Raw genomic sequence first — 22,134 nt, 5'->3', positions numbered from 1 at the left:
TATAATATCTCTATTGTTCCATAAGTATGACAATTAACTTGGGTACATAGTGGAATTTATAAAAATTGTTTATATAATGTTGAAATAGTTAAGAGATCTTTTATGGGTCTCCAAAAAATAATATTATATGAGGAAATTCAAAAAAGAATTAAGAATGATGAGTGTAACTTACTCTAATGTATTTTCACAATAGATGTAAAATTCAAGTATATTTATTAGATTTTATCATATATTCACCTAAATTGATTTCCACGTGAAAGCATTTATGTCCATGTGTTACGATGGTAAGTTTATCATATGTGTTAAGTTTAATTATCTTTGCAATTACTATATACAAAAAATGTAACCATTATACATCTTCCAAAAAAAAAATCTCTCATCAATTTTTAGTTAAGAGAATACAGAGAGAAAACATCATTACATTTACAGAAAAAAAAAATATGACAAACGTAAAGTTTACGTAAATACGTGCCAGCGAAAAGTTAGATTTTAGAAAACAAATTAACTCGTCAATTTTAAATTATGAAAAAAAAATTAAGAAAGTATTTCATGATAATAGACGTTAATTAGTACCGTATTGTAATTTAATGTTCTTATTTTATTAGTTAAGATAATGTGTCGTGTCAATATTATCTTAATTTATAGAAAATTGTATTAATTTTCATGATAAAGAGCGATGTCATAATTTCAAAAATAACTCGATACATTATATAAACTGTTATATTTTTATTATTGAACCTTTTAGTTATTGTTATTTTTTTTTTTGTTTATTGGTTAAATAAAGTGGGTGAGATATTAATAAATTTGACACTTTGTATGAACACAAATAGATCTAACTACATTTTAAGTGGATGACATGTGTTCAGCTATACTCAAAGTAAACAAGTGTTGAAATCGAGCACTTCCACTTTCATAATTTGAGCAATGTGAATGAAATTCATGTAAGCCAAAAATAATGCTTTGAAGTAGGTGCATAAAAACTCAGTGCAACTAGTATCATGATTTTCTTTGACTATATTCTTTATATTTTTTCTCATAAAATAGAAAATAATAACAATATTGAAAAATGTCTAATATTTTTGGATATTTTAAGTTCTTATTACCTCTGTCCATTGATTTGTGTTTTTGATTCACACTCTAATTTCTTAGATTAAAGTTTGTGTATTAGGTGTTTGAGCTATTACACAACACAATAATTGAAAGAGTATTAAAAAAATTATTCTTTACCAAATCCATCATCATGCTTGTGGTTACACATTAACAAATGCACCTGTCTGAATCTGAATGTGAATCAACGAAGTGTGTGATGGGAAAATAGCACGAAAGTGATTAATATCTTTAAGATTATTAATTAAAAATATTTGTTAAATATATTCAATTAATATTTGAAGGTGTTTACTAATTTTATAACTCAATAAATAATTAAAATTATTAAAAATAAATTTTAAACTTAATTCAATTCTACAAAACCAATTTGTAAAATAGATTTTTAATGTAAAATAAATTTTTTACCTCACTTATATATTATGAAATTATGTTATCATATAATCAGTATAAAACTTAAAAAAAACCGAAAAATATTTGAAGAGACGAGTGTAATAGAAGTGAAAGCATTTACACAACACATTATTGATTCCAACAAAACAGCAGCATTTTCCATTAGAAGTCCCATAAAGAAATATGATGGAACATGTCATGGGCCATTCCATTAACTTTTTCAGCGTATTTTGCTTTTGTTTTCTTCAACATCTCTTTTCACATTTATTCTTCTTCAAGAGTGGATGAAGGGATATCTTTATAGTATGTTGGTGATTGAGACATGTATAGATATATTAAAATTTGTTAGTTGCTACTACTAATTAATGTTTTTAAATATAGCAAAAAGTTAGATGAGTAACTATTTGTGGAAAATAACATTGTGTAATTTTATTTTTCTTTTTACCTATAGGCAATAATATAAAATATATAAAATAGATATTTTATGTCTGCGATTTTACGTCTGATCCACTCGAATCAGACATAGACAATATCGATGACAAATGTGTAAATAAGTTATCAATTGTTTATCTCTGACGTTCTAGGGCTAAGTGATTAATGTTTGTGAATTAAATTGATATTTTTCTCTTATTTATTTTCAGAAAATGATTATTCAGATAGTATTTTAAATATATATTACATTAGTTTTTGTTTGTAAGAAAATATAGTTTTATAAATACTTTAAACGAATTAAAAATAACTATGGCTTTTTAATATTTGAAGAAGTTTCTCCATTTTACAAATCTTTGAAAGGACAGATTAATACAATACGGTGATTTAATTAAGCAATGTTTGTATTTATGGCATTCTTGTATAGTACATCTTATTATATTAATTTTTAGACTTTTAGACAATGATATATTGTAATGAATTAAATATGTTTAGTATTTAATATAATAAGTTGATATCGTAAATTTAGTATTTTTATTTGTAAAAGGAGGGACACCTCCTCTATCTTGTACCAACGATGAAATTTCTTACCATTTTAACTTTCAAGATTGATTTAAAGCACGAATTGCACAACTTACTAATGTTATGTCATTTTCATAGTGTAGTTTCATAGTTATTTTACTTTTGTATCTTTAAATAATCGCGTTAGCATTTTCCATAACCAAAAATGAATTCATTAAAAAATTTAAATTTAAGATCATATTTTCTTATGTAAAATGGAAATGATTATAAACTACTTCTTTGTAATAACAATGTAAGTGAGGTAGTCCACTGATCAAATTGACCAATGTAAAATCAATTTTCACACAATATTTTTGTAAAAAATTTACATACAACTAATTTCTTTTTTTCTACCTAATTTATATTGAATAAATACTTATATATATATATATATATATATATATATATATTTATATATATATATATATATATATATATATATATATATATACTTTTAAAGTCTTGCTGCGGTTGTTGCCTAACGTTATTCTCAAAAATTAAATGCATCTTCTTCTGCCCCCACTTCCCATTTGCAACATGTAGGTAGGTAGGTATTGCATTAAACAAGTGTGGGAATACATTAATTAGATAAATAAAGAAAAAAAAAATATTAAATGAGTTTATCAAAATATTAATTAAATGAGTATAACATTATACATTACACCAGTAATTCATATATCGATAACTCTATTAATATACATATTAGACAAGTCGTTTCATATACAAGTCTATTAATACACACTAAATATGTTTCTTTATTAATTTGTTGTATGAATATTGCAATACACATTAAACAAATATGTTTATATATTTATTAGATGAGTACAAGTAAAAACATTATACGAGTATAAAAATACATATTAGACGAGTTTGTTCATATACTGATTATACGAGTCTAACAAAAAAATACTATACAAGTCATTCCATACATTGCTTGAACGAGTTTAATTAAAAATACATATTAGACAATTTTGTCTATATATTGATTACACGAGTTTAACAATATATATCTGACAAGTTTGTTCATACACATATTACATAAGTTTATTAATGCATATTAGATTACTCTTACAATTATGTGATTAGACGAGTTTTGCAATATACATTATATGAGTATATACAAATAATGACTACACAAATATAAAAATATACATTAGATAAACATGTCCATATTCTAATTAGACGTGTCTACAACACATATTTGATGAATCTAACAATACATATTACACCAATATATTCTTACACTAATTTGTAATTTTAACAAATATACTCTATATATTTTTACTTATCATTTATATTTTTATGAAGTTTATTTTTGCATATACGTTGTCTTTATATTTTTACAATATTGTTTTTACATACATATTGATTTTCTAAATTATAAAATTTTCACGTTAATTCTATTTAAAACATAATTATAAATTTAAAAATATATTATTTTTTTTGTCAATCTCTAAATCACTTGTAATAAACACATTCACAGATATCAACCCTGTATGTATTTAAAACTAGTACATGAATAAAATAAGATACTAATACTAAGATGAAATTTTAATTAAATTGTTTTTATATTTTATAACATTGACAGAAAATTACCTACATAAATTATTTTTACAATAATAATAATAAATATTTCCTCTTTTAAAAATGTTTTAGACTCGTCCGTAAGCTACTAATAGGTGTAACGAGTGAAACTTTTCATCTGGCTTCTCATTTAGACACTGTTCCAACCTGTTTTTGGTTATAAAGTGTCAAATTAGGGCTAAATAAATGAAGTTGACCCTTTTTATCACCCACGATTTAACTCCTTTTAACTTAAAACTAACTTTCATTTTATATATATGTAATTTTCAAACCTGACATCATTATTAACAAAATATTTAAAATAGAATCACACGTATAGGAAGAACTCAAAAAACTAGTTTTAATTAAAACGAAAAGTTTGTTAGTATTACGTATTTTCATGCATTAATTAATTTAAATCATTAAAAACACACTCAATTTAATATTATTATCTCAATTAATTTTTTAATGAACGATTTATGTTTTATCTTTATATGGTTTTTTTTTTCGTATTCGAGTCTAAAAGTTCATGCTTGTTTTAATTTTTTCTTTTCGTATTTGAGTCTAAAATTTCATGTTTATATTATTTTTGTTCGTGTTTTCAAACAATTACTCCGCAACTCTGGAGTTAAACTCTACCAAAAAATATGTGAAATCTGCGCCTTAATTTTCTGTCTTTCTTTGCGAAAAAGGTGGTGATAGAGAAAACCAGAGTTCATGATTTTGATTTGTTGAGTTGGGCGAGCCAGCGAGTGACGCTTCTTTTGAATCAATCCAACATCACTCTCTCTGAAGCTCACACCAAAATGGTGAATCCTCGATTTCCACGTTCCACCATTTCAACTATCACTCTCTCCAGTTCTGCTATGTCCATCGCCTTCTGCATTGTCCTCGCTCTATCTTTTCTCGTCACGCATTCTCATTCCTCCCATCACACGGTAATCTTCAACCCCTTATATTTTGTTTCCGTTCTGTGATTTCTCCAGGGGAACACGCACTTTTTTATTTTTATTTTTCAAATTATGGTTCATTTCCAATTTGGGTTAGCTTAATTCGAAGAGAAAATTGGTGGGGTGGGGTTAGTTTTGGACCTTATCGCAGGGGTTGAAATGGGTTGGGATCCAATCCTCTTCGGACCTAGTTGCGAGCTAATTTAGTAATTTTCTCGGGTAAGAGAGATGACAGTGATGCCGGAAATGATAGAAGTTTGGATTTTTCTATTATTGGAAAGTACAGAGATTGATGGAGGTAGATTAATTAGTTTTTGTATTTTTGAACTAGGCTTGATGCGTGATAATTTTATTGGAAAAGAAACAGGGTATGTTTTTTTGATTTGTTTAGTTCTCGTAGTCGAGGAAGATTTCAATGGAAATGTCACTACTAGAAAAGGAAACAAGTATATTATTTTCTTTAATTTGTTTTCGTTTTCTGAGAAAGGACAAACATTGTTGTTATGCTTTTGAACCAGCCTTGACGTGTGCAAATTATAATTTGAAACAAACAGGGCATGCGTTTTGATTGTTTGAGAAATTTTCAATGGATAGAAAACGGAAAAAGTATGTTATTTTCTTTAATTTGTTCACTTTTCCTGAGAAAAGACAAATATTGTTGTTATGCTTTTGAACTAGCCTTGATCAGTGCTGATTTTATTGTGAAACAAACAGGGCTTATTTTGATTGTAGTCTAGGGATTTTTCAGTGGAAATGTCACTTATGGAAAGGGAAAATCTTTATTATTTTCTTTGTTCGTCCTTCTGTTTTCCTGGGAAATGAATTTTTTTGATGAAGCTAGGTCACTATTCTGTTGTGCTGGTGAACTAGGATGCTAATGGTGGTGTTGCACACGGATTTGAATCAACAAGGAGACCCATTCTTGCTCTGAAAACAGATCCCCTCAAGCCTCGTTTGGACCAGATTCGCAAACAAGCCGATGATCATCGCTCTCTGGCTCTTCTGTATGCTTCTTATGCACGCAAGGTCAAGCTTGAGAGCTCAAAGCTTGTTAGGGTTTTCGCAGAGCTATCTCGCAACTTCATGGCTCTAATGAACAAACCCAAATACAGGCCTCTCTTTGGCGATGATTTATCCCATATTGATGAATCAGTGCTTCGTCAATTGGAGAAGGAAGTGAAAGAGCGCATTAAAACCACACGCCAGGTGATCGGGGATGCAAAGGAGTCCTTTGATAACCAGCTCAAGATTCAGAAGTTGAAGGATACAATTTTTTCTGTGAATGAGCAGTTAACAAAGGCAAAGAAACAAGGAGCTTTCTCAAGCCTAATTGCTGCCAAGTCGATTTCAAAGGGCTTGCATTGTCTCTCCATGAGGTTGATGGAAGAGAGGATCGCTCATCCTGAAAAGTATTCAGATGAGGGAAAGCCTACTCCTCCAGAAGTTCAAGATCCTAAGTTGTACCACTATGCCTTATTCTCAGACAATGTTCTTGCAGCATCTGTTGTGGTCAATTCGGCAATGAAGAATGCAAAGGAGCCGCACAAGCATGTGTTTCATGTAGTGACTGATAAGATGAACCTTGGAGCAATGCAGGTGATGTTTAAGCTGAAGGATTATAGTGGTGCACACATTGAGGTTAAGGCAGTGGAGGATTACAAGTTCCTGAATTCTTCTTATGTGCCAGTTCTTCGACAATTGGAGTCTGCTAACCTGCAAAGATTTTACTTTGAGAACAAGCTCGAGAATGCTACAAAGGACACAACCAATATGAAGTTTAGGAATCCCAAATATTTGTCAATATTGAACCATTTAAGGTTCTACTTGCCGGAAATGTATCCAAAACTGCATAAAATTTTGTTTTTGGATGATGACATTGTTGTTCAGAAGGACCTTACTGGGCTATGGAAGATTGATATGGATGGCAAGGTGAATGGAGCTGTAGAAACATGTTTCGGCTCATTCCATAGATATGCACAGTACATGAATTTCTCACACCCCTTGATTCGAGAAAAATTCAGTCCAAAGGCTTGTGCATGGGCTTATGGAATGAACTTCTTTGATTTGGATGCCTGGAGGAGGACAAAATGCACAGAAGAGTATCATTACTGGCAGAATCTTGTAAGACTTAACTCTTACTTAGTATTTTACCACAACACTTTAGTCATTCATTATTTTTTCATTCTCAAACAACATCTAGTATTTTACATGATGTCTAATAACACTATTAAGTTCCACATTATGATACTGCTTACATCACTAGCAATGGTGCTAGAGGCTGCAAATTCAGATGGGGCAAAATGTCCACAAAAGCCCTATGGGTCAGGCAGCTCATGGGCTCTTTTTTAAACATGAAAAATATTGTTTTAAAATATATAATTGGACATATAGGCAACACTTAGTATTAAGGGTGTGCATGGATTAGATTTTTCAATATCCAATGTAAATCCAATTCGGTTGAATTTCGGTCAGGACCAACTCGGTCAAATTTCGACTTAGGCCGACTCGGTCAAATTTTTGCCGGAGCTGACTCGGCCGAATTTCGGTTGGAATCGACTCACCAGAGGACGATTCGGCCGAATTTAGATTAGGGCCGACCAGGTCTAGGACGACTCGGCCAAATTTAGGGACTATGTCATTTTATGTTTAACGTGTTGTGCTCATGTTGCTGCAGAACGAGAACAGAACTCTATGGAAATTAGGGACATTGCCACCGGGTCTAATCACATATTACTCAACAACAAAGCCACTGCACAAGTCATGGCATGTTCTGGGACTTGGCTATAACCCAAGCATTGGCATGGATGAGATCAAGAATGCAGCAGTGGTGCACTTCAACGGCAACATGAAACCATGGCTTGACATTGCAATGTCTCAATTCAAGCCACTTTGGACAAAGTATGTTGACTATGAATTAGAATTCGTTCGGGCCTGCAATTTTGATTTCTAAAGTGTTTAGTTTCTTCTCACTCTGATGCTGTGCGAAGTGTCACGCAGTTTCTTTGCTGTTTAGTTTCTGATATATTATGCTAATACGGTTAACATAATTCCTAGCTGGTGCAGGAAAAAAAAAATCTCGCCTCTTTCTCTAACTGTAAAATTCTTTTGTATAGCAATTCTCCCATTTCTTTTTCCCTTATTTATTCACAACATTTATGCAATAATGTTATTTTTAAAGTATGGTTCATCTGAATTAAATGTTCCACTCTGGCGTTGGTTGTTTTATTTTTATTCGATTAATAATTTTTGTCTTAAATAAACTTTGACTTTTGATTCTGATACTTGATATATATTTTTTTAAATTTCTATGCGTACCATTTTTAATTTTGATAACTTTAAATGTATATGTAAGAATTAAAAGAGACTGAAATGGTATATCTAAGCAAGCAATTAAAATAGATAATTTCCACTATTAAGACAAAAAATAAAGTTTGTATACAAAAACTAAACGAGTAATTACTATTATTTTGTTCAAATTCAACGGCTTTACTTAACTCGTTTATTTCTTTCGTTCAGAACTTTTACCATGCATGGCTTAGCTATAAAAAGGATTCAAATTCGAGGAAAGAAAAACTAAAACAAAAGGTAACAAAGCATTGGCTACCTCTAGAAAAATAATGTGATCTATAAAAAAAGTTTTAAAATTAGTTATGTACTAGTTTAGAATTTTGTAAAAAAAAATTTGGAATGCAAATAATATCTTTTAGAATTTAAATTTTAATACACGTAACTTATTTATTTATTTAAAATATAAAGTACAAGATGCAATGCATAATAAATTTTAAAATTGGTGTTATGTTTAGATAAAACGAGTATCGAAGCAGAAATTGAAAGAAAGGGCGCCATTTCCAAATTGTGAAGGGGGTTGAACAGCAACACTATATTATCCGTTCATAAATTAATACCCCTAATTTTTTCCCTCTCCTAAAAATTAATAACTAATTAATTCAAGAAACAAACGAAAAAGATCTGTCTTCTCCTCTGCCATCCTAGTTCAGGAATGAGAAGGTTGCCGCGCCTTCTCCTCCGCGGTGCATGAGCTTCCTCCGCTGCCACTATGCCGGCCACGCGTCCTTCCTCCGATCTGATTCTCCACCGCCTCGCCTCCTCCGATTGCGAAATCAAACTCAAAGCCATTCGAGAGGTAAAGAACCAGATCATCGGCAACCGCACCAAAAAACTCTCCTACATCAAGCTCGGCGCCGTTCCCGTCCTCGCTGCTGTTCTCGCCGGCGCTGATGCTGATTCCACTCCCGAATCCAGCCTCATCGTCCAGTCCGCTGCAGCGCTTGGCAGCTTCGCCTGCGGCGTCGACGCCGGCGTCCGAGCCGTTCTCGACGCCGGAGCTTTCCCTCATTTAATCCGGCTCCTCTCTGCCGCTGACGACAAGGTAAATTCGATTAGTTACAGCGGTTTTTTACTCGAGTTTCTTATGCGTGTTTTGTTTCTCAGACATTGGTGCTTAAGATGATGTTGCTATTGGAAGAAAAGATGAACCGCTGTTTGCATTTCTCTGTGATACATTGGAAGTTAGGAATGGAATAACTGTTTGGAAATAGTCATGTGTTTATCTTGTAACCAACTGCAGTTTTTTGAATGTGTGTATTTTAGTTTGTCCGTCATCCTGTCTTCCTATGTCTTTGTTAGGTTGTGTCATGTTGATGTAGTGTAACCTTATTACGTTTCTGTTGGTACTGGTTACTATGGTAACGGCAAGAACTGCGTATATTTTTTTGCAGAGTGATGAATACGGCGGTTATGCAATTTAGGAGATGCATGATAGGGTGGAGTAGTAATGCCAAGGGATAGGAAAATGGAACGTTATGCGAATGCTATTAGTAAAGAAATTGGAAGGGCGAAGACTTGGCTTCATACATGAAACATTTTTGAGTCCGATGTATGCTTGAATAAATGTTGCTTTTGTTTGGCTGCATCTGTTGGGTATTTAGGCTGTTGACAATAGTTGTGAGGGGTAGATAGATTACGATCTAATGCAGTCTGTGGGGTGTGGACATGATCTACCAAGTTAATCATTTTGTACTTTCATATTTTAGTGTAGGTTGAATGACAGGTTTCAGGAAGTGCATTTGTTATTGTTTCTATTTAACCTTAATATTTTTCAAGACTTCTTTATGCCTTTTATTCTACTGAGTCATGCAGTGGGTACGACAAAACATACCTCCCTAACCTTTATACATTAATAATGTGATATACCTGTTATTTTTCTCCTTTCAAATGATCTAATAGACCTGACTCCTTTTGGTTTCAGGTTGTGGATGCTGCTGCTCGCTCTTTAAGAATGATTTATCAATCAAAACTAGCTCCGAAGTATGATTTTTATAAAGAACAAGACATGGGATTTCTTCTTTCACTACTGAAAAGTGGCAATGAAAATCTTACTGGACTAGGTGCAAGCATTGTTATTCATTCTTGTGAGACAAGTGATGAACAAAATATATTATGCCGTGCTGGTGCTTTAGAAAAACTTATTAGTCTTCTTGATGGTTCTCTAAGCCAACGAGATTCTAGTTTAGAGTCCATTGCCGCAATTCTTAAAAACAATCCAGAAGTTGTCTCTAAATTTGTGGACCTTCAAAATCGAAGAGCTTTGAGTTCAATAATTGAATTAACCAAGGACAGATATTCTCAGACAAGGTTATTAGCAACCTTGTGCCTGATTTGTGTAAAGAATTCATCTTCTTGCTATCTACAAGACACAGGAATTGAAACCAAATTGATAAATATTTTACTTGAGCTCTTGGATGATTCCGGTAAAGTTGGAGACAATGCTTGCTTTGCCTTTTCTAGTTTAGTTGCTGAAAAAGAAGATGCGCAGAAATTAGCATTTGAGGCAAATGCTATTGATAAGTTCAACAATCACCTGCAAAATTGTGCTTTACATCCCGAACGTCTTGAAGGAATATTTCTAGCCTTAGCTGCTCTTTGCTCAAAATTGGAGTGTTGCCGGTCTAAGTTTCTGTCATTGCAGGTCTGTTGTTTCATGGAAACTATTAGTAAAACTCTTATATTTTTTTTTCCAAGAACCATTTTTTAATTCCCCCCACCCCATGTATTGTTGTCTTCCTTGCTTTGGAAAATGTAGACAACAAATGAAAATTAAACGGAAACCTACAAATGTAACCCTGATACTGATCTACTGCAATGTAGCCTTCTCTATAATGTTATTATTGTGTTTTTCTTTTGTCTCTTGTGTCTCTTTTTTGTGTCATTGTAATTTTGGCTACGTACATGTTGTAATGGTTTGTCTTTATCATCACATTTCCATGTTTGCGTGTACTTGCAGTTATTTTCTACAACAATTTAGCTTAATGTTAAACACAGTTTAAGGGTTTTTAAGATACAGACTGGCTGGAAACTGGTGCTGTGGGTTTCAACCAACTTTTTTCTTTCGTTTGTTGGTATGCTTTGTATTTATTCTCTATTAAATGGTTAACTTTTTTTAGGTTGTGTCATCAGGCTCATTTTTTTTTTCTTACTGGAAGCACTTGCTCAGTTAAACATACTGAAGCTTCCATGTAAATGCGATTTTTGCTTAGTTTTTCAGAAATAGCTTGTGCGATTTTTGCTTACTTTTGTAAATATGTCAACTAATTGTACCAGAATCTGGTGTAAAAAATGGAATCCCCCAATTGGTTATTAACATGATGAAATGGTATTGAATTGAATTATATATGGGTGGTAGTTACTTTAGCATTTATTGATGTGCTTTAGATATACTCACTGCAACATGAGCAATTGAGCATGTTTGACATTGTGTAATGTGTTTCTTCCTGATACATGGATTAGATGATAAGCTATTTGTGTTTCTTCTGAATCTTGTAATGGAAATATTTGCCCCCCTCTAAACTATGAACTTAGATACTAAGTCCACTTGCAATTTCTGCTTCACTGTTTGTGAATACAGGTCTTGAATATATTAGTTGATGCCCTAACCTATGATGATGCCAATGTTCGCACTGCAGCTTGCATTTGCTTAAAAAATGTCTCACGCTCAATCAAGGTGCATAACTTGTGACTCATGACACTCTGCCTTTCATGCTATGTATAAATAGTTCTCATAAAATTTTATTCAGAATTTGAGTGCAGGTTATTTCACCAGTGAAAGGATTATCACTACTTTGGTTCGGCTTCTATCTGATCGTTCTACTTCTGTCCAAGTATGTTTATCACATTTACGATGTTCCTAGTTGTTTGTTTGTAAGTTAAATTCAGTATATGCTGGCTTTCTTTCCTGGAGAAGTACAGACAGGAAATTGCCAGCCGATCATGCTAAAGGATTGAAATCTAAACAGTGGAATCTGAGGGTTAAAATATCAATTACAAGTATAATGTATGGTTAATATGTGCAAGCTATTCTGATGATAACCTGGATTGTATTCTCTCACCTGTTCCTGTATTGATTGTGGATTAAGCCTGAACTTGAATTGTTTAGGGATTAGGCTTTTAGTAAAGTGCTTGATGGATTAACTTGGTCTAGTTCATTATTTCTTATTAACTCAATATTATTTGCCTAATAATTAGGAAACTGGTAGATTTTTTTGTCATAATTAATATTTGCAGTATTTGTTTCCATTTTGTGTTTGTATGTTGTATCACCCGTTGGATATTTTATTTTTGAAATGGTCACCATTTATCCACTAATGTTTGTTGATGGTTTTTTCAAGGCGGTACATGCTTGTGTTGACTCTTTTCAACATGTGCCCATTGAATATTTGAATAGTTCAGTACTAAATATAAACTGTGAAATGTGAATGACTTGCTTGAAATTTTTTATTGATAATAGGCATCATCCTTTACACAGAATAGAGATCCTAAACTTCAGCTAATTACAAGGAAACGACTAGATAGAATCTGTCCAAATAATGACAGAATCAATTAACAAAACAGTAGCCTATAATGTAGCCAACAAATGTGCAGATAAGATGTACACAAAAAGAAACACAATATCTGTCAAAATAAGAAAATAAGGCAATCATGCTGAGTTGGGTGATCTGACTTAAAGTGTTAATTTTTGGATTAAACTGTTGTACAATGTAATATTCAGAAGTATTTTTTTATTGTGTCAAATACACGAAAATGGACATGTTACAGGAAAATCTGGTTATTGTTGAATAAACTAAAATTAGTGAGCATTAGAAGCATTTTTTATCTTGGTCTGAATGTTATCACAAATGGAATACATGTTAACCTATATGATTAAATCAAAAGCTTAACTTTAATTATATCCAATATGACATTTTCTCCACAAAACTTTGTTTTCTCTCTTTCCTCAAAAGTTATACTTTTCTATTGATCATGTTCAAATGCGTTTTCCCTTCGTTAGTTTTCATAAATATTGGTAAACATAATTTTTCCCATGTTACCAGGTTGCGGCTCTTGGTGCTATTAGCAACCTAGTGATCGACTTTACACCACAGAAGTCAAGATTCATAAAATGTGGAGGTATTAAGGAGCTTGTCCAATTGACTAAGTCTATGGATTCATCTTTACGGTTAAATGCTGTATGGGCCTTGAGGAACATGGTATTTCTTGCGGACAAAAAGTGTAAGGAAAAAGTTTTCATGGAGTTGACAGCGTTTTCTGTAGCTAGCCTTATCTGTGGTAATGATCTTCATTGCCAGTTCCTACTTTTTCTGATCAATTGGCGTGTACCAAAAAACTTCTCATTGATTCTGTATACACTGCAGATCCGGAGCCTTCTGTTCAAGAACAAGCTCTGGCCCTTGTTCGCAATTTGGTTGATGGATGTATTGATTGTGTTGAATATGCTTTTGCTGAAGATGGTATCATACTGGGTGCTGTTGGAAGGCAATTGCAAAAATCTTCAAAAATTGAAATTGGGATACAGGTTGGAAATAGCTTTTGAAACATTCATTGGTTGAATACAGTCATTACTTGTTGATGTTAGAATCTAATGATATATATTATGATTATGTTATGGTTTTCCTTTCTGTACCTGTCAACCCTCTTTTTTGGGTTATTTTATACAATACGAGCTGTAGGTAATGGAGGAAGGAAATATGATTGGTTTCATTAAATGTGTTTACGCTAGTGAAATTCTAAAAAAATTGTTTATGCAATGAGAGATCCTTGCTCCTTACACAGATTACAGAGGGATTTCCGCTGGTAGTGTAATGGCATCTTTGTCCCTGACATGATAACAACAAAATAGCACAATGAGCATATGAAAAAAGAAACTGATGTTGTATTGAAATCTTATTCTTCAAGCTGATTGTTATCTATCCGTGTAGGGGATGTACTTACTCAGCAATATTGCATGTGGAAATGAGTCTCATAAAGAAGCCGTCATGCAGCTACTCTTTTCAAAAGCTGAAAACGGGTCTCACTCTTTCTTTAGCCAGTTTTTGCTGAGCAATGACAGTCGTTTACGCCCATCTGCCCTTTGGGTCATAGTAAATCTCACATTTCCTTCAAGTCCTGGTGCATTTGGTAGGATTGTAAAACTGCGTAGTGTTGGAATTGTTTCTCAAATCAAGAAGATGGTTAATGATCCTTGCATGGATGTGAAGGTCTTTTAATCTTCCTTTCAAACTAGTCTTGTTCTTTACTTCCTCTAGACTGAATACATGTAAAGATTCACATTTAGATTTGTTTTGGTGGAAATACTTCCTGCAGTCATTTTATAAATTTTCTTTTGTTGGTGCAGCTTCGTGCAAGACAGGCACTTGGGCAGATTATCACTTATGGTGATGATTAATTGTAATCAGTTACTCCATTCAAATCCCTTGAGCTACAGGCAAAGAGAAATCTCGACAGAACTCATGTAAGGTTGTATCGAGTCTTGTGCTTCAGCACCAAGTATGGTACGTATGAGTGGATGTATGTCAATGCCTTGTTATCTTTTCTAGAAGTTCATTTCTATTCTATTTAGGGAGACCACTGGCAAACTTTATTATGCTATGGAAAATTGGTATTGTTGGCTGTTATTTAGTTATTAATACCTGCGTAACCTTGATCAGTTAACATGATGGTAAAACTGTATAAAGTTGGCAGTGGTTCAATATTCTATGACAGGAAAGCAACTTTATACAGTGAGCTTATGATTCTATTTCTTTCATCTTCGAGATATGTTCATATTTGTTTAGGGTCTGCGAAGTAGTCTTCTGGTCGTGGATGAATATTTATTATTTCCTCATTGTTTTTCATACTTTATCGCCACTTTTTTAACTTTATTTTTTGTGGCGCTACTAGTTTTTCATCATGCTTCCCTTGAAGTTTTTTTAACATGGTATTCTATTCTACTTTGTCAAATTGATACATGTTTTTTTTCATGCTTCCTTTGCAGGTGTATAAAATTACTCGTATTATTTTGAACCAGTCAGAGCAGTGTGAAAGTTTTTGAATTTTGTGAGCACTCCTGACCAGGTTACACCAAAGGCTCTCTTGCTCACACTATGTATCATCTTTTGTAAGTCGGAGGATCAAAGTAGATTTACAGGCTTCAGTCTTGTACTATATGAGTAGTAAATGTCAGTTTTAGAATTTAGTTTCGATTTCATTCTGATTCTTCTGGAACACTGACGAATGGGTGAATTGTATGTTTAAGCAAAATGTGAAGGGGGTGATGATCGAAATTTATCTTTCCGTGTGTCGTAAAAATTATTTTCTGGGTCATCCGATTACTCCTGTTTCTTTTGGAGGGGGTAAAAGCCTATGACCAGTTTTTCTAACCAGTCCCAAAGAATTAGTTTCAAAATCTGAATGCATTAGTAATTTAGTGCCAAAAATTAGTTTGTGAACCAAACTTAGTACCTGTACTTTATTAGTAGCAACGTATTAATTAATTTATTTATTAGTAGAGATTAAACTTATTATGTCATTGAAAATGAGATAGTTTACAATGGTTGGTATAACATAAAACCTAGAAGTTCTAGCGAAATAGGAAGCTATTTTGTCTTTGGATAAAAACTAACCAAGAAACTTTATAGTAATAACATCAGCTACATGCATTTCGAAATGAGTTGGCCAAATTTGTATGATGAGTGAGAAGAGATGTCATAATGTAATCCATCTCTGTATAACATCCCAAACAGACTTGTATTGCACTCCTTCTAATTGTTTTTTTTTCTACTATTATCAAAAAATAATCAAAATATGAATGTTTAGACAAAACTAAGAAATAACTTCTCAGGTGAAAAATATAGGTCTCCTTTTTACATGCATAGCTGCCATTATAAGTAAAATTTATTTAATATAAATCGAGTCGAGTTATACTTTAGTTCAGTTATTTGAAATAATAGGTATTTAAGTTGGTTTAAATTTTGAAAAGAGAAAATAATCATGTTATTATATTTTAAAAATCTTATTCCAGTTCAAAAGATACGATCAATTGCTCAAACAAATCTATTTTAGATGTTCGGTACCTATTTAGATTGGTGATTTTGGTCCAATTTTGCTTGCTTATTTATTTTATTTTGGTTCAAATGAATTATGAACCTAACATTAATTTATAGAAAATGACTTAACAAATTAAGCAATATAAAAAAGATAAAAAAAAACAGTAGATAAATGTTTATTTTAAAATGAGAAACTAAAATTGTGGATTTAACTAAATTAAAACAAGTGTATATTGATGAGAAGAATTTTAAAAAAGGAAAGCCAATATAAATATGTAAACTTGAATAGAAAAACTTTTAGTCCATAGCAGAAATAATTTACGAAGTTATTAATTTTGAAAATTAATACTTGTAACTGAATCAACTATAGTTCTTCCCAAAAAGTTTAAGACTTAAAAGAATTAACTATGGTTCTTAATCCTTTTAAATAATTTATTGAGTCTTAAAGTCCTTTAAGAAAGATGAGGAGATGGGTAATCAGAATAGTTAAGTTTTTTTTTTTCGATCGATGAGGATCAACTTAGCAAATGTTTGCGTCTCCTTCGGGCAGCTACTCAAGTAATATTCTTTGAAGAAATTCTTGAGTACTTTTTTGTTGTATTAAACGTGCTTTTGATGCAAGAGGGTTTCCAAACTCTACCTTTAGTTTTCTTTTTATTTTTGAATGATTTAGTTTAAGCTTTTCCCTCTACCTCTCATTATAATAAAGATAATGATATTTTAACCCACTTTTAATTTATTACTTCAATCACCATTAGATAATTTATTTTGATTCTTTTTAATGATGTGATGTCATGATCTAATGGTTATTGAAATAATAGATTAAAAATGAATCAAAAAAATAGGTTAAAGTATCATTGTCCTTATTTCTAGCGATTGGTCTAACGAGACGTGTACAAATTTTCATCCCTCTTGTAAATTCTTCATTTCAAACAGAGATATACACAACTTACAGAATGCATTATACTATTAAGAAAAGAGGATAAAAAATGAATATCGAGAGAAACATATTGCCTCTGAAACCAAAATTACACCTAGATTAGGAAGAGGTAAATTTAAAAGACTGAAGAAAAAAACAAAGAAAGTCCTAACTTCATCGATTTTTCATGTGTTTGAGTCATCTGAAGGCCATATTACAGTTTCCATAAGCCTTTCCCTCATCAACTCCAAGTTTTCATCATGTATTTCTTGATATATCTCAGCGTGATTACATTTCTGCATGGAATAAGATATGTAGAATAGAAAGGTTATAACTTTGTTAAGTGCATCACCCCTTCACAGAGTGTTATAATTTTGAGTTCAATTACCTTGATCCATTTGCCATAAAGGTGAAGCCGTGTTATCATCACTCTTTCAGCAAGTTCATGTCGCTCCTATCAATGGGGTCAAGCAAAAAAATGACATATCTTCCATCAGTTAACACTCTGTGAAATGTAACTATCAGAACATGTGTTTTACAGAAAATTACGTAATCAATATTCTGTGTCAGAGCATTAGACTGAAAGTAGTGTAATTTAGACACAGCATGCTTGTGAGGATGGTTTTTCTTTATTGGAAAACATTATTGGAAAACATTGACACCAGAAATGTTGGTTGTAGTACTTTTTCATAACAAATTCAAACATGTAATGGCTTACCATTTTGTAGAAAATTTACAACAGAGTAATCAAAAGAAAAAGAAAAAAAAAAAAACTAACCACCAACTTTCTGAAAATTATCAGCAGATTATATAACTTGTCAGATTACCTACCTTCCCCAGGGATCGTAAGAAAGGTTTCCTATCCGCTGGATCGTTTGTTGCAACGAAACTGTCATCAAAGGAAAAAATAACAATTAGCTAAAGAGTAAACTTTACTATGCATACGAAAGGAAAATTAACGTTTTTATCAGATAAATGTTGCAGAAAACTAGAAACTGTGAAAGGTATCATCGATATCCATTTCATGGAGTTACTCACTCATGCAGTCTCATATCATGAAACTCTCTGAGAATGTAAAAAACCATCTATTCTCATACAACTGATAAGTCTCTTGAGTAAAAATTCACTAGAAATATCTAATACTAATAATGAGTCAAACTCAGGTAAGAGATTTAATACTACTTTCAACTCAAAATATCAAAATACTCTTTACTCAATATCAGGCATAATATAAGGCATAGACTCACTTAAATTCCTAACAGAGATTCACTAACCATGATCTAAAATCCGAGTATGAGATAGGTATTGAATCACCCAGTTCAAGTAAAATAATCATACTGAACCAACACATCTCAGAAGCTTTCTATGCAGAATGTCTGCAATCTGCTCTTTTTCACAAGTTCAGGTTGAACAACCATGTCAAAAACTTAGGAACTTAACTACTTTACATGTCACATGATGAAAAGGACCAAAACAAATAATTACAAATTAACATTCTTGCAACAACACGTAATCGACTTACTTATAGAACCACGTATATTGAGGTGGATTCATCTCATACAACTGATTAAGAACAGTCCTCACAGCCTTGTATGTGAAATAATTGAGTATTTGCTGCATGTGTTCCAAAGATAAAGCTAGTCAAATTGCAAACAAGCAACAGTAATATATATATATATATATATATATATATATATATATATATATATATATATATATATATGAATATTAGAAATTACAGAAAATTAATCACATTCTTTTACATGTCATATCATACCATGATTATAGCAACACTCAACAATTTCTTTACTATTTAGAGTACCTTTTTAACATCGTGAAAAGTGTCCTCATATTGGCCACCGAGCTCGTTGACAATAGTGAGTGTTTTGGTTCTCTTCTTGTGCCTGCTCTGATTCTTCAAAGTTGTGTTAACAGTGTGGTTCTGAAGGAAGGAAGTGGTGAGTTTCATGGTTTCACGTGTCTGCAAGTGTTTCCTCTTGAGAGTGAGACTGAGACTATTGCAGACAACACTGAGAGTGGTGGTGGTGCTCAGAGCTTCCACGCACAAACATGGACAAGTGTGCGACTCCACCACAACAGATACACCACCCACCATCGTATCTCAGACCCTTATGGAAGCTATTTCTAGAAAAGTGCAGAATTGATAATATTTGAAAGATCACTGGAATTAGAAAACCATTGCTCCTTTTGAAGGTGGGATTTTGAGGTGAATCTTAACCAAACAAAAATTCTGAGGTCCAAAATTTTCACACACATGTTTGCCTTTTCCGGTTTGGCCAGTTGTTCTGGACCCTAGGACTAAATTTCGGGTCTATGCCTTAGTCACCAACGCACGCGCCCAAACCACGATTGAAGAACAAGTATTCATACGTCTTTTAATAATTTTGATGCGTTTTTATTCTTAAATTTCGGTGAATTATGAAATTAATTTATTTTAAAATTTTATATTAATTTAATTTTCTATGTTTTGAAACCTGTGAATTTAGTTTTTTAATTAAATTTGTTAGGTTTATTTTATATTTTATACGCATTTCAGAATTGTATTTAAGTTATTTATATTATTTGAAATATTTTTACTTTAATGTTAAGTCAATTATTATTATGAAATGTGCTTGAAATATCAAATAAACTTAACAAAAATTTGATTAAAATGACTAAATTTTCGTATTTCGAGAGATGAAAGACTAAATTGATCCAAGATTTGAAAATGAACTAATTTTCAAAATTCACTAAAAATTAAGGACCAAAAACATATTTAACCCATAATTTTATTATTTGAGTAAGTTTTAAGATTCTAATAAAATTATCTGTTTTTGAGAAATTTAATTTAAATATAATTTTTTTATATTTTTTAGTTAAAATTTTATTATTTAATTTTATTGTTAACTAGTTTTATATGAATGTAATTTTATATCGTCGTTAACTAAGTATTTGGAAATAGAAAATAAAAATATTTAATTAAATATAAAAATTTGACAAGTGTTGCAACATTTTGATTTTCTAATATTATTAAGAAGTAAATTTATTTTGAATTTGGAGTGTTTTCCTGCTTCCCATCAAATTTCTTCATGCACCCATCAAATTACACGTTAAATCAGTTATAATATATATTTTTTTCGGAAATTTTTTTTCTGATTATTGGTTGGTTGGCCCAAAACTCGTATTCTAAAAATGTGGATGCTAAAATACTCATTGTTTAGATTTTGAAGTTTCTTTTTACTACTTTACTTCCCACTTGAGAGTTTCAATGCTTCTAGAAGTGGATGATCACAAAACAAAAAGATAATTGTTTTTTTTTTATGTTTCTTTAATTTGTCTAATTGGAATGTTGTATGTTGTCGGGATTTTCAAATTCTGTAATTGTTAAAAATTTAAATATGCTGACTAAAAATGCAATCAACTCTAAAATTAATTACTAAATCCTTCAATAATGATAACAAATTTCTCTTAGTTATTGAAGTTGTTTTACAATTTTTTTCTTATAGGAATGTTATTTTGATATAAGTAACTTTCATAAAAATTATTGCGGATGATTTTCCAATGTGGAAAAGTATATGTTGATTACAAAATAAAATAATGTCAATTTAACTCAATTTTTCAATCACCAATTCACGTGTTTACTTATATATCTACTTCGATCCAACCTTGGTTAATATGACAATTTATTATATATTTTTGTTATATTATTATTATTTTATTATTATACATCAAATATTAACAGATCTAATAAATTTATCGAACCATGTAATATATATAATTTATTAGGTAAGAACACCTAATAAACAGTTTCCTTAAAAATGTCCTGATCCTAAAAGTTGCACTGAAATTTGAATTATATTTTGATAAAGTGAAGTTGAAAATCTAAAGCTAAAGAAGTGTGCATGTAATTAAAAATCCAGATAGAAAAGAATATGGTGGATGTGTTCCCACACTTTTTGGTGATCCAAAAAATTGAAGTGTTGTCGAAGGGGAAATAAAAGTATAATAATATGTGTATAGAATATTAGAATCATTTACTTTCTTCATAACTTTATCTGTCTGCTATTCTAAACATAAGATTGGCCAAACACGTACGACTGAAAATCTTTATATCCGATTCCTTCCCTTTCTCCCATCCCTAGGTTGGAACAAACTATATATATATATATATACCTATCAATAAATCTACTTTGAATTTTTTTATTAATAATTTTTTATTTATTATTAAAATGTTAAATATGTTTTTAATTTTTTAACTATTCGTGAAAATTAAAATTATTTTCAATTTAAAACTTTGATATAATTTAATTTTTTAATTTTAGAAATGTGTGAATTTGATCTTTTTAACCAAAATTTGGTAAGTTTATTTGATGTTTTAAATAAATTTTAAAATAATTTTTTTATTAACATTAAAACGAAAATGTGTCTAAGAATATAAATAATTTAAATATTATTATAAAATATGTTTAAAATTTCAAATAAACATAAAAAAATTAATTTGATTAAAAAGACTACATTCATACATATTTCTATAATTAAGAAACTAAATTAAGTCAAAATTTAGAAGATGAATTAATTTTAATTTTTAAACCCTTATTAAAATTTTGTTCAACTTTATTATTATTATTAATACTATTTGATTATAATTTAGGTTCTGATTCATAAATTAATTATATTTTTTTATTAAAAATAAAAAAAATTTAAATACTAATAATTTTTAATTTGTAAAATATTATTTAAATTAATAAATAAATAAATAATTATTTAATGATGTAATATAATGATTAAGACATCATTTGTAATGCCATCTTAGATTTAATTGAAGTTTAATGCCATT

The 22,134-nt window shown here is 31.0% G+C and overlaps 3 protein-coding genes across 6 annotated transcripts; 2 read left to right on the top strand and 1 right to left on the bottom strand.

Moving 5' to 3' along the window:
* Positions 1-4,626: 4,626 nt before the first annotated feature.
* Positions 4,627-8,161, top strand: LOC114193674 (galacturonosyltransferase 8-like). Its single transcript, XM_028083559.1, has 3 exons — positions 4,627-4,988; positions 5,871-7,121; positions 7,675-8,161. Exons 1-3 carry the CDS (start codon positions 4,857-4,859, stop codon positions 7,948-7,950), a joined length of 1,659 nt encoding a protein of 552 aa, XP_027939360.1. The 5' UTR covers positions 4,627-4,856; the 3' UTR covers positions 7,951-8,161.
* Positions 8,162-8,873: 712 nt separating this feature from the next.
* Positions 8,874-15,712, top strand: LOC114193288 (armadillo repeat-containing protein 8-like). Of its 4 annotated transcripts, XM_028083021.1 has the most exons (10): positions 9,302-9,390; positions 9,740-9,897; positions 10,270-10,989; positions 11,926-12,021; positions 12,095-12,178; positions 13,388-13,622; positions 13,709-13,869; positions 14,273-14,551; positions 14,689-14,845; positions 15,328-15,712. In XM_028083021.1, the coding sequence occupies exons 3-9, from the start codon at positions 10,300-10,302 to the stop codon at positions 14,737-14,739; spliced, it is 1,596 nt and encodes a 531-aa protein (XP_027938822.1). In that variant the 5' UTR covers positions 9,302-9,390; positions 9,740-9,897; positions 10,270-10,299; the 3' UTR covers positions 14,740-14,845; positions 15,328-15,712. The 4 variants fall into 4 exon arrangements, with proteins under 4 accessions (XP_027938821.1, XP_027938820.1, XP_027938818.1 ...); XM_028083020.1 differs by lacking the exon at positions 9,740-9,897 and having other exon boundaries at positions 8,874-9,390; positions 13,388-13,565; XM_028083019.1 differs by lacking the exon at positions 9,740-9,897 and having other exon boundaries at positions 8,882-9,390; positions 14,689-14,861.
* A 1,558-nt stretch (positions 15,713-17,270) lies between these two features.
* Positions 17,271-19,642, bottom strand: LOC114193949 (chaperonin-like RbcX protein 2, chloroplastic). The gene is made up of 5 exons (XM_028083955.1): positions 19,120-19,642; positions 18,820-18,911; positions 18,129-18,186; positions 17,686-17,751; positions 17,271-17,593 (listed from the first exon to the last, which is right to left on the bottom strand). Exons 1-5 carry the CDS (start codon positions 19,411-19,413, stop codon positions 17,483-17,485), a joined length of 621 nt encoding a protein of 206 aa, XP_027939756.1. The 5' UTR covers positions 19,414-19,642; the 3' UTR covers positions 17,271-17,482.
* Between the last annotated feature and the right edge of the window lie 2,492 nt (positions 19,643-22,134).

This window comes from Vigna unguiculata, chromosome 8 (genome assembly GCF_004118075.2).
Source record: "Vigna unguiculata cultivar IT97K-499-35 chromosome 8, ASM411807v1, whole genome shotgun sequence".
NCBI classification, from domain to species: Eukaryota; Viridiplantae; Streptophyta; class Magnoliopsida; order Fabales; family Fabaceae; genus Vigna; species Vigna unguiculata.
This window is presented reverse-complemented; position numbering and strand designations above follow the sequence as displayed.

What these genes read in the sequence shown, in the direction of transcription:
- LOC114193949 (XM_028083955.1), bottom strand. Translation starts at nt 19,413, where the DNA reads ATGGTGGGTGGTGTATCTGTTGTGGTGGAGTCGCACACTTGTCCATGT. An exon ending in CTTTTCACGATGTTAAAAAG is followed by an intron (nt 18,912 to 19,119) that starts GTACTCTAAATA and finishes GAACACATGCAG; the next exon opens with CAAATACTCAATTATTTCAC. An exon ending in CAATATACGTGGTTCTATAA is followed by an intron (nt 18,187 to 18,819) that starts GTAAGTCGATTA and finishes CTTTGATGACAG; the next exon opens with TTTCGTTGCAACAAACGATC.
- LOC114193288 (XM_028083019.1), top strand. Translation starts at nt 9,058, where the DNA reads ATGCCGGCCACGCGTCCTTCCTCCGATCTGATTCTCCACCGCCTCGCC. An exon ending in CTAAGTTTCTGTCATTGCAG is followed by an intron (nt 10,990 to 11,925) that starts GTCTGTTGTTTC and finishes TTGTGAATACAG; the next exon opens with GTCTTGAATATATTAGTTGA. An exon ending in ATCCTTGCATGGATGTGAAG is followed by an intron (nt 14,552 to 14,688) that starts GTCTTTTAATCT and finishes TTGTTGGTGCAG; the next exon opens with CTTCGTGCAAGACAGGCACT.
- LOC114193674 (XM_028083559.1), top strand. Translation starts at nt 4,857, where the DNA reads ATGGTGAATCCTCGATTTCCACGTTCCACCATTTCAACTATCACTCTC. An exon ending in CTCATTCCTCCCATCACACG is followed by an intron (nt 4,989 to 5,870) that starts GTAATCTTCAAC and finishes CTGGTGAACTAG; the next exon opens with GATGCTAATGGTGGTGTTGC. An exon ending in ATCATTACTGGCAGAATCTT is followed by an intron (nt 7,122 to 7,674) that starts GTAAGACTTAAC and finishes ATGTTGCTGCAG; the next exon opens with AACGAGAACAGAACTCTATG.